Below are 12,123 nucleotides of genomic sequence, written 5' to 3' on the forward strand. Positions count from 1 at the left end.
TGTCTCAGCAGTATTGTTGGGGAGAGGGGGCAGGGCTTTCGCTGGCTTGAGAAAGCCCTCAGGCAGGGTTGCAGGTACTGGCCGTTGGCAGCCAGCGGGGCAGCTGTTGACAATGGTAAGGCCCGAGGGGATCAGGGAAAGCTCAGTTTCTGCTCTGAAGAGATTATTTTAGTTCTTCTCTGCAGATATTTGGGAAGAGTATTTCCAATAATTTGATGTTGAAGTGAAGTCCGCTTGGGGGAAAAATGATGTCATCTGTAGGTCTCTTCCAAGCTGAAGCAAAGGTCCCTATAACTCGGTTTCCTCGTCTGATCAGCTGTTGAGGGGGTTACAGGTAGCACAGGATAAGTACCTAGCATATAGTGCTCAGAGCGGAAGAGGTACTTGATAAACGGTAGAAAGACAGAAGGTGTTGCTTGTGAGGGGCAGCGCAGATCTAACAAGTTCTCATGAAGCCGTGCCCTACTTGTAGAGGTTACAAGACTCAAGAGCTCTGTCCCCAAAAGTTCCCTGGAGATTTTCTGAGCAGCCTGCCTCCAACACATTCCCTCCGCTTCTGCTAACTGGAGATAGGACGCCCCCAGTTTCAGCTTTCTTGTTTCCTCCACTGAGCCCCTGCCCCTTTTCTATTCTCTCACATACTAACCTCTGCCTGCCTCATCCCCACCCTGTATCCAGCCCTTGATTCCTTTGGGGAGAAAGGGTAATGTTCATTCCCCCCCCCCCAACTATCGGGGTAATAGATGCTCATTTTAAAATACTTGTTACAGACCTGAAAATATAAAAAAGAAATCAAAATCCCCCATAATCCCACCGTTTAAAGGTGTTACTTAACATCCTGATGTATTTCCCTCCAGTGCTCTTTTCTAGGCATGTACATATCCCATATCAGGATTATTTTTCAGAATCGTATTCTGTGGCCTGCTTTTCTCACCTGACACAATGTTAACATGTTTCCCTAGCATTAGATTTTCTTCAAAAACATGACTCCTAATGCATGTATAATACAATATGGATGTATTTAATTTTTATTTTAACCATTTCTCCTATTGCTGTAAATTGTATCTTTTTTGCTTCTTGTAAATAAGTCTGCATTAGCATCTTTGTATGTAATTATTTGTGAGCTTCTGGTTGTTTCTTTGGGGATAAATTCCCAAGGGAAAGCTCTGGGTCAAAGGGTATGAACTCTCTAAAGGCTGTAGTATGTACTGACAAATGTCCTCCATGGAGGTTTTTTTTTTTAAAACAATGTTAACATTGTGTATAGATTTGTGTAACCATTACCATAATCAGGATACAGAACAATTCCATCACCCCAGTAACCCCTCTTCTCCTATCCCTTTATAGTCAACCCCCCATATAATCCCTAGAGGGTTATGGAATACTTAATTCCATATTGTGTAATTAACTGGTCATTCTTAATCATCTTAATAGCATTACAAAGCCCCCAGGTTTAAATAACCCATTCAGGTATTATTAAGAAGTTCCTGAATCAGGTTGCAATAGCAGCCAAGACTCTGATCCCCAGAGTGGGTGAATCTGGTAAGGACCCCTCTCAGAGTGGTGCCTGAAAGAGTTTATTTCTCCCCATCAGGACTGTGAGAGTCAACCACTGGGCTGTGGGGAGAGGGGGATGAGAAGCCAAGACAAGGCTGGGGTAGGATTAGTGGGAATGGAGTTACTTATAGAGCTGACCCTCAAGGCAGTTAAGAGGTCTAAATTTTGAGGTTCAAGGACTTGGGCTGATTATGTGTCAGGTATGACTTGGATTTAGCACATAATGGCACTGGTGGTTAAAGGTCTGATTTAGGTGACACAATGAAGATGCTCAGGCAGAGGCAGCATCTTGTTTCGCTGAGACGGGAGCGGAGGGGAAGGAGGAGGCATCTGCCCACTTTGACACAGCAAAGGCTGGAGGTGGGGGATAAGGGCACAGTCTAGGCTCTTGGGCAAGAGGGGTTTGCAAGGACCCCACTAGCCATCAGGACGCTGCTAAATAGGAACAGGTGAGCGTCCCATTCTAGAGAAGGAATTAGAGGACCAATTAGGAACCAAGCCGGTAGCTCGGTGGTCCAGAACACAGTGGGGGGTAGGGGGTGAGGTGCTTTCCAACGGATCATGTACAGCCAAAAATAAATAAATAAAATAAGTAACTTTATTATTATTATTATTATTATTTTCCGGTACGCGGGACTCTCACTGTTGTGGCCTCTCGCGTTGCGGAGCACGGGCTGCGGACGCGCAGGCTCAGCGGCCATGGCTCACGGGCCCAGCCGCTCCGCGGCATGTGGGATCTTCCCGGACCGGGGCAAAAACCCGTGTCCCCTGCATCGGCAGGCGGATTCTCATCCACTGCGCCACCAGGGAAGCCCAGTAAGTTTTTTTTTTTTTTTTTTTTAAGAAATGCAAATTCCAGCCCTATCCCAGACCTACTGAGCCAGTTCTTGAGGGATGAATAATTTACATTTCCAACAAGTTCTCAGGTGACGCTCATGTTGGTGTGGCTGGTACTGGAGCATACTTGGATGAAAACCACTGCTATAGATTAAAATGAAAGATTTAGAAGCCCAGGTACTTGTCTTTAGAGGATTTCTACCTAGATGTTTTTTCTGTCACTCAGCCTGCTGCATCTCCCCCACCCCGCCAAGCCCGCATCCTTCCAATCCCAGCTCCACTGCTTGAGTTTGAGGCCTTGAGCAATTACTGTAAATTTCAATTTTCTCACCTGTAAATGGGGATAATGATAAGATTGACCTCTTTGGGTTGTTATGAAGATTAAACAATATCTAGGTAAAGTACCCAGCACTGTGCCTGTGCTTAATAAATGCTAGCAATTACCATGATTTTTTTTTTTTTGGCCAAGCCTCACTGCTTGTGGGATTTTAGTTCCCCAGCCAGGGATGGAACCCGGACCCTCGTTAGTGAGAGCGTGGAGTCCTAACTATGGACTGCCAGGGAATTCCCAAGCCGTGATTTTTATTAATGTTATTTAAAGTGTGATATTTCACTAGAACGAATACCTTTGTGAATTCTTTTCTTTGGGTGTGTGTCTCCAGAACGCCCTCTTATAAATGGTGGTTATTCCTGGGCGATTTAGACATTAAGGCACATCATCTTTAATACCCCATCTGTGATGTTTCTGTGATTGCCATGAGCATTTGGCTGAGACCAGGGTGCTTAGGAAATGGGAGCACAGGAATAACAGACCAGCATAAGGAACAGTGTATGGAAGCGCAGACAACAGCAAGACCTCATGGAGGAAACTCAGAATAGCTGGGGAGGAGGAGGAGGAGCGGCCGAGGAAGTAATTGGGGAGGGCGGTCAGAGGTGGGAAGCAGGTTTTCGAAGACGATCTATACCTCCTTCGAAGTTCCTCTCCGGGCAGCCCCAGGGGTAAGCGCCAGGGCTACACCAGGCCTCCGAGGATCTGCCACTGCTCTTGTTGCAGTCAAGGGGGTGAGCACTCAGGTACTCTCAGTGAATGCCGTGAGAGGCCCTCCGAGGCCAGGTGGCAATTGTGGGCACAGGGAGTTTGGGCTCAAAAGTGTCTTTGTCTTCAGGGTGACTCCTATTTGGCAAAATTCTGACGACAGCACAGCAGACATGTCAGGGACTTGGTCTTTTTTAGTGGAGGTCTGCTATGTTCTGTCTCAAGGCGTCCTGGGCACGTCAGGACGCGGTTTTTTCTTATCTGGGTAGTGCAGCCGGGGTCCCTAGCCCAGAACGGACCTTTGCAACTGAATTAAACAGGAGAAACAAAAGCAGCAAGTTCGGGCCCCCAGGGCACGGCCCGCCAGCCAATGAGGCCCGGCCGCTCCCCGGCGGAGTGGTACTATAATGACAGTAGCCAACCAGCGCGCTCCATGCAAATGAGGTACTGTATCCCGCACCCGCAGTTCCAGTGCCGTCTGGTTGTTATAGTGATAAACTGAGGCCTTGCCTCTTGGGTTCTTGGAGAAGGAAAGTAGTGGGGGTGGAGGATAACCTCTTTACTTCCCCCTGGGAAGACAAGGTTCGAAGAAGGGGGATGGGTGGGGAAGAGAAAAATACGTGACAAAGAAAACATTCTCTGCCTAGGAGGAGACTCTCAGAGGGTGTAGAACTGGAGGCAGCATTCACTGGCCATGCCAGTACTTACCACTGATGCTGAGTCAGAAACAGGTATCCCAAAATCCCTTTCCAATGAGCCTCCCTCAGAAACCATGGAGGAAATCGAGCACACATGCCCACAGCCTCGACTGGTAAGTAAAGACAAAGGATGCAAATGTATGCGTGGCTATGGCACAAAAGAGTTTCAGCGAGGAACTCTTTTATGCGCCCGCAGCCAGCGAGGAAAGCGATGCTTAGAGGATTTTCATGTAAATGAGAATAGAGCTACCGCCTAATCCTTCTCAGCTGTTTATACTTAGCTTCTATACCGAGCGCTGCTCTCAGCTTACAAAGCATTATTGTATTGGCTGGGTAGGAAACGGGCTGCTTGGGCTATGCTGTGTTTTTGTGCCTTGGGAGGAGGGGATGGGCTTTTTTCTGTTAGGTGTATTCTCATCTAAAGATACAGATCCTATGGTACAATTTAAAAATGGCATTCTCTTCACAAAGCTTGAGACGAGTCCGTTGTTAAGTTCTAAATTTTAGGTAAGGAATGATTCTGTCCTCAACTAATTTTGGTGCCTAATGTCAGTTTTGGAAAAATGAAAACGACATGGAAGCCTAACTTCCCCATTCGTTTGAAAATTTCAAAATAAATAAGTAAAAGGGTCCCTCAGTGATGTGTTTAGAAATAATGTGCATCTTAAATGAATTGTAAACATTTCCGGAGCGTGCTGTGAGGGTTTCTCTTCAGGTAGTGGGAACCTGGAGCAGCTACATTTACTTGGAAAGGGGCTGCATGCCTTTCATAATGAAAGTGTGGAAACGGGGCATTCAGAGCTTCTTTGCATCTCAGTTATTGGTATCCCAAATTTCATCAGCTTCTCCACCACTGGTCATGACTCCTTAAGTAAATGTAGAAGGTGGTTCTCAAACACCTCAACGTGTATCCTCAAGGAATCAAAAACTCCAGTGGGTGGTGGATTTTCCGTGGCCTGAAGTCTTTGGGAACTTGGGGAGACCTCTCTTTGGACCCTCAAATCCAAGCGACATACTAGTTAGAGCTACTCACTCGCTAGCGATTTCCCTCGACTTATAAGGTGCAATATTTTGATTGGCTGTGGAGTTTGACCCTGGGAAGAGGTTTTTTTAAAAAAGGATTTTGTGATGTAGCATTTTCTGTGAATTCCCAAAATGAGGGCTCACAGATTTCAAGGCCAGTGCATCATGTAACTGTTATTTCTTCATAAGGGTTAATAAGGGTTCAAAGGGAGACTTAGACAATTTTGTAAGACATGAAAACCAAGAAAGTTACATTAGAGCACCTAGGGCTTTTGTTCACTGTGTTTCTATTTTTAAAGATATATTTTCTTAGGGAAGTTTGATATTAACTGCTCCCCAGTGCTTAAGCCACTTGCTGAACAACATACACAATGTAGTACCTGTTTCTGATGGGATACAAACCATCCCCATAAGTTTGTTACCAAGGGATTCCTTTGAGCCACTAAACAACTCGTGGTTAAGCACTGCAAAACAGCAACAACAAACTGACCATTAAAAGCTTGTTATGAGATCACCCAGAATATATATATATATATAAATATAAATATATATATATATTTTTTTGCGGTAGGCGGGCCTCTCACTGTTGTGGCCTCTCCCGTTGCGGAGCACAGGCTCCGGACGCGCAGGCTCAGCGGCCACGGCTCATGGGCCCAGCCACTCCGCCGCATGTGGGATCCTCCCGGACCGGGGCACGAACCCGTGTGCCCTGCAGGCGGACTCTCAACCACTGCGCCACCAGGGAAGCCCCTATATATATATATTTTTAAATAATTTTATTTCTTTATTTTTGGCTGCATTGGGTCTTTGATTTTGTGCACGGGCTTTCTCTGGTAGCGGTGAGCGGGTGCTTCTTTTGTTGAAGAACACGGGCTCTAGGCTTGCAGGATTCATTACTTGTGGCACACAGGCTCAGTAGTTGTGGCTCACCAGCTCTAGAGTGCAGGCTCAGTAGTTGTGGCGCACAGACTTAGTTGCTCCGCAGCATGTGGGATCTTCCCAGACCAGGGCTCGAACCTTTGTCCCTTGCATTGGCAGGCAGATTCTTAACCACTGCGCCACCAGGGAAGTCCATCACCCAGAATATATTTTTTAAAGTTAAATTCAATGTTCAGATTTGCATCACACAACTTCCTGACAGGTCAAGGGCAGGGGAGAGGGGGGCATCCGGTTCCTGTTTGTGTATCATTTCAGTCTGTCGTGCCTACTTCTTTTCCTTCCCTTTTTGCCTTTTAGCTATTCTGTTCCTTGGTTGCTTCTGCCTGAGAGGGTGGGCAGAGGAAATCAAGGGAAGGAAGAAAGTTCAAGTATTTTCTACTTTCACTTGTGGCAGCTCATCCTGGAGGTTAACTCCCAAGAACCATACAAAGCTGGCAGTGTTACACCTCCACCTCCCTGCCGGTTTAGAAATGAGGAAACTGAGGTTCAGAGAGTGTAAGCGACTTCTCCAAAGCCACATTGCTTTGAAGGGCTGTAGAGCTGGGATTTGAACACAGAGCTCTATACCTGCAAAGTGGAAGACCTATCTCCTGCAACACACCTTTAAGTGAGATACATTCTTTTTCCATCTCTTTGGCAGTTCTGGCTTAAAATGTGTGTGTGTGTGTGTGTGTGAGTGTGTGAGGGATGTACAAAATTTGAACTGTTAAAGTGATTGCTTTGATCTACCTTTGATAAACATTTCCCATGTTGTCCATCATTATTGTGGTGTATTGAAAATTGGCTCTGTTTAAATAGGGGCTGCAGCCAATTTATAAACCACTACAAAGTTTTTTGAAGCACCTTTTCTCTTATCAGCAAAATTGGGTCATTGTGGGGTTATATTCTAAATTTAGATTTACACTTAATAACGAAGGCACATATTAACTACCTAGTAACATAGTTTGTTGATGAAGAGAGTGGCAAGTGCAAATATTAAATTAGGATTTCTCATGTTTTTTAGTAGTTTCTGTTGATCTTTAGCTTTGCTAATATCTTCATATTTCAAATTATATACATTCTGTTTCTCCCAGTACCCAAACATATTGCCCCAAGTCAATCGTGGGTCCCTCAGAGCTTTGGAAAGTGCATGGAAGACTTGAGAGATTCCCCTCCAGAGGACAGGCTCCTTCCCCCACGTTTTACCAAACTTGGATTCATAAAGTTTAGAGGAAACAGGACTCAATAACAAAACATTATCTGAAAAAAAAGTAGCATTTACCAGAGTGGTTGTGATTGTATTAGCCGCGGCACACACTGGTTCCCAAAACTCACTCTAACTTTACCTAGAGATACGGAAAAGGACATTTCTGGGCAAATAAAGGGCCATAAAGCTTTACTGCAAGTCCCAGAATGTGACTTTATGTCACTGAATGTCACCCTCTGTAAATAGGAATTTTATTTAAATCTCAGCAATCGTGTAAAATGCCCTTTTTAAATGAACCATGCTCTTGATTTAGCCTGGCACTCGAGAAGGTGTGTACAAGTGTCCCTGTCTGCATGCATTTGTCTATATATTATTTACAGTGAAGGCTGTTTATTGTGATCCGGGTTAGCTCTGCCCACAGTGATTGAGTACCTACTACGTACTGAGCTCTGAGCCCTGTGGTACTTTGTGATCCAGAGATTCTAGAAGAGGCTGGCACACAAACAGATTGCTTTGATACAGGTTGAGAAGGACACAGCCTGCAAAGGGGTGTGTTCCCGGGTGCAGTGGGGGCAGAGAGGAGAGGGCGGTGAACTCCTTGACAGCGAGTCCACGTTTGCCAGCAGGATGTTGAGTAGAAACCTGTCTTGTCCTCACCGTATCCCTGGTGTCTAATACAGTGCCTGGCATAGCCCTTTAAGGAAAGGGAGTGGGAAGCTGGCATACCTCAATACACAGGACTTTAAAGCAATCTATACTTTAGACCCTTGTAAGTAGCAAATTGATAAGGATATTGAGGATACAATGGAATCATGTTCAAGGGGGAACTTTTCTGGAATGTATACCTGTAGGTTTTCCACCTGCCTTTTTTTTTTGTTGGAAGAAAATATAAGAAAGAGTAAATAGAATTAAATAACACTGATAAAGAAATTAGAAAAGAAGTAGAAAATTACCTAGGTTTTATGATAGAGCCTTGGAAATGAAAAAGGGCTGGTTTGATATGCCATGTTAGCAGGAGTTCATTTTGGACTTTACTTCAAAGTGGAGCAGTGCCAAGAGACTGCTGTCTTGCAGAAGGTGCATTACGTTCGTTGGGAGGTAGGGCACTCACCCGCTAGTGCTCAAAAAGATGACCAGATTTCCAGAGACATCCTTGGCTTCCTTTACTAGCCTCGCCATCTATTTAGCTACTCAGACGGCATACATTTTAAAAGCGAGATACTTACTGTGCTACGTCAGTGAAAATAAACAACCATGAGCTTCCTTGGGCATTTACTGTGGTCAAGTGGAATTCTGTCCAAGGTTATTATTAGACATCTTCCTGCTGGTCTTGTTCCAAATGCAACATCCATTTCTTGCAGATTGATAATAGTGGGGCATATTGAACATGGGATCAGTGAATTAGTTTCTCCCATTCTTTTAAGTTTATTCTTTCACTATCGCTCCAACCCTCCTTCCCCAGTTTGCTTAATGCTGAACTCCTTATGGAGGATATTAATATAAATGAAATATAAGAAGACAGGTCTGTTCTTTGTTTTATTTTGGCATTTGAGCATACAGAAATGGCAAGGGTGTGTCCTCATTCAGGCAGTGAGGGAGATTTAAAGTATTCAGTGACCCAGGTAACTGAGAGAGAAACAATCCACAGTTAGCCAGCTGCTTAGAAACTTCCACACACAGCGAGGCACCACGTGTTGTGGAGAGATATCAAAGAAATAATCCAGAGTCCCTGCCCTTGAATATTGTTTTCATTTAACAGGAGGCAGTAGTTTGGTAGGTGAAAGCCTGCCAGGATGCTGAAATCCCTTAAGAGAGCTTTTTTTTTTAAAAAAAAGTTTGGCTTTAATATATTGGGCTTTCTGGGGCTTCCCTGGTGGCGCAGTGGTTGGGAGTCCGCCTGCCGATGCAGGGGGCGCGGGTTCGTGCCCCGGTCCGGGAGGATCCCACGTGCCGTGGAGCGGCTGGGCCTGTGAGCCATGGCCGCTGAGCCTGCGCGTCCGGAGCCTGTGCTCCGCAATGGGAGAGGCCACAACAGTGAGAGGCCCGCCTAGCACCAAAAAAAAAAAAAAAAAAAAAAAAAAAAATTGGGCTTTCTACTGCATTTAAGCTATGTTTTATCCATTGAGCAGCAGTACCTCACAGCAGGGGGACTTCCCTGGTGGTCCACTGGGTAAGTCTCCGCGCTCCCAACACAGGGGGCCCGGGTTCGATCCCTGGTCAGGGAACTAGATCCCACATTCATCACACGTGCTGCAACTAGGAGTCCGCATGCTGCAACTGAAAGATCCCGCAGCTAAGACCTGGCATAGCCAAAAAAAAAAAAAAAAAAAAAAGTACGTCACAGCAGGGAGTAATGCATTATCCTGATCCCCAAGTTAAGACGAGTCCTTGCATTTGAAGAAAAGATGCAGCTTGCTGATCCCAAAACATTTTTGGATATGGAAAGAATCAGTCTATTTTTTAGGGGATCTTAAGCCCTCAGCTGTGAGTGGCACAGTCCAGCTGCTACAGTAACGCTGTCCAGTGGAAATACAATGTAATTTAAATTTTTCTAGTAACCACAATGTAAAACGTTTTTCTAAGAGGTGAAATTTTTTTCAATAATATATTTAATTTAATCTGATGTGTCAAATATTATCATTACAAATGTAATCAATATAAAAATGATTAAGGAGGTATTTTATAGTCTTCATAGCAAGTCTGAAATCCGGTGTGTCTATTACACTTAAAACACATCTCAGTTCAGACTAGCCCATTAATTTCAAGTGCGCAGTAGCCACATGTGGCTTTAGAGGGAGCTCAGACACCTGCCCAGGCCTGTGGAGGATGAGCTCTGAGAAGCCACAGTGATAAATACATTTCATGTTGCATAGCACACACGTGCATGTATTTACTCAGCACTAAAAAAAAAAAAAAATCACCTTCTTTTACTTCATATTTTACACTCACTTTCTCTGCTCTCCTATTCTGTTTTTTAAGTAATCTACGTGAGAGTTAATAAGTTTGAAGTTAGGGGTGGGGTAGTGGAGAAGGAGAGTACTGGATGGATGTGGGAGAATTTAAAGGAGGTAAATGCACCAGGATTTGTAACTGAGTCTGAGGGCGGGCAGTATCAGGGCGACTCAGTTTTCTGGCTGCGGTGGGTGGGTGCCACCCTTGAGGTGGGAGCGTCCGGGAATAGCAGTTTGTGAGAGTTAATGTTGGGGATACCATGGGGACTTCCATTTGAAGGTGTCTAGTTAATGTTTGGTTTTGGAACTCAGAGAGAATTCTGAGCTGGAGATGTTGGTCTGGGAGACATCAGCATGGAGGAGATGGAAGTGGAATCGAGGTAGTGAAATTGATGGGAGCGAAATTAGTCAGTTTCTGGGCTGATGGAAGAAGTGAATGGAAATGGTTACCTAGCAAGAGTGCCTCAGGATAATCCTACTACGGGGTAATTCTAGAAAATAACTGACCCTGAGTCATCCTATCAGCTTCTTAGAAGGAGTAAAATCGAAGAGCTGTAATTAAAGCTATTAGAAGGCTCCTTATATCTGTCTGTCTCTACATGAAATCTGGTTAAATTAATCGGCTTTATCTCAGACTCTTTCCAGGATATAACCCTGGTGAACATCATTTAAAGGGCCAATAGAGGTAGGATCATGAAAAGAGGACAGACATCTCATATATCTGGGAGATCAGGGGTACCAAGGGCAGGGTAAGTTCTGTGGAGGGAATATCCAATAGAACCCAATGCAACAGAGAGATCACATGAGATAATAAGGGAAAGTCTCCTTTGGATTTAGGAAGAGGAGGTCAGTCATGATGTTTCAGTGAAATGGTGAAAACAGAGACCAGATAGGTTGAAGAACATTTAGGAGATGGGGAAGTAGAAGCTTGAATGAGAGGAGAAGCATATAGAGTGTATAGGACCCAAAGGTGGATAAATCAGCGTTTAAGATTGAGAGAAGTTAGCTTTTCTCTCCTCTTCTTTTTTTACTTCCACACTTCCCTCCAGCCTTCTTTCCTTCCATCATCCAGGATGTCAAAGCTTCTGGTTGGCTCATTCTTTTAAGATGGTACCAACTTGCAGTTCAATATGAATGGGAAAGAGCCAGTGGGAGAATGTGAAAACGATGGGGAAAATTGATGAAGGGAATGACCCTTAGACTGGAGATGTTGGGATCCAGTGCACAAGAGGAAGAACTGGCTTCACATTGGTAAAGAGATACCTCTCCCACCGTCTTGATAAAGAAGCTGGTAAGGATGTTTTGGGTTATAAGGGGAAGGGTATAGAAAGTTGAAAGCCTCCCTTATCTGATAGCCTCTGTTTTCTCTGTGAAGGTGGAGGCAAAGTCATAGTGACTTGGTTCTGGTAGGTGCAGAAGTGTAATTATGGGACAACCTGGGAAGTTGGGTCCAACCCCAAGGTATTTCCTCTCCACAGGCCTCCAGGCTGGGGTAGGGGCAGTAGGGGAAGGTGGAAAGGCTGAGTGATTCCTCATGAGAGATGTGGTATTGATGAGCAGAAATGGATCTGTTCCTTTATGGCCTCTGGGCCTCCATACCAACCCCCAAATCAAGGCAGATCCAGATCTGTAGCCCCAGGGGGAACCGGACTGACCTACAGCGAAGGGGCTGGATGCTGGCAAGACAAGTAGGCTGCAGCTTAGTCTCTGCTTGCTGGAACCCACAATCTCATTCCAACATCAGTTTTGCCATTGAATTAATTATCGTGTGGGCTTCAGCAAATCACTTCTCCTCTCTGGACCTCAGTTCTGTGACCCACTATGGTTCCAGTTTCAAGACTTTTCCAGTTCCAAGACCGTGATTCTAGCTTCCATACCCATGGAACGTGGTTCACC

General features: G+C 44.9%; 1 protein-coding gene across 4 annotated transcripts in view; it reads left to right on the top strand.

Annotated features, from left to right (window-relative positions):
* The window catches only part of PCYT1B (phosphate cytidylyltransferase 1B, choline), a 155,810-nt gene that overhangs the window by 24,716 nt on the left and 118,971 nt on the right, over positions 1-12,123 (top strand). Inside the window, exon 1 of one of the 4 annotated variants that reach the window (XM_059050643.2) lies at positions 3,867-4,241. The exons of 1 other annotated variant lie outside the window; for it this stretch is intronic. In XM_059050643.2, the coding sequence (XP_058906626.1) occupies positions 4,125-4,241 (117 nt within the window). In that variant the 5' untranslated portion in view covers positions 3,867-4,124. Of the gene's footprint in view, positions 1-3,866; positions 4,242-12,123 lie in introns of those variants that run through there. 2 more of the 4 variants (XM_067023662.1, XM_067023659.1) reach the window with 2 other exon arrangements.

Source organism: Kogia breviceps, chromosome X, assembly GCF_026419965.1.
Source record: "Kogia breviceps isolate mKogBre1 chromosome X, mKogBre1 haplotype 1, whole genome shotgun sequence".
In the NCBI taxonomy this organism is placed as follows: Eukaryota; Metazoa; Chordata; class Mammalia; order Artiodactyla; family Physeteridae; genus Kogia; species Kogia breviceps.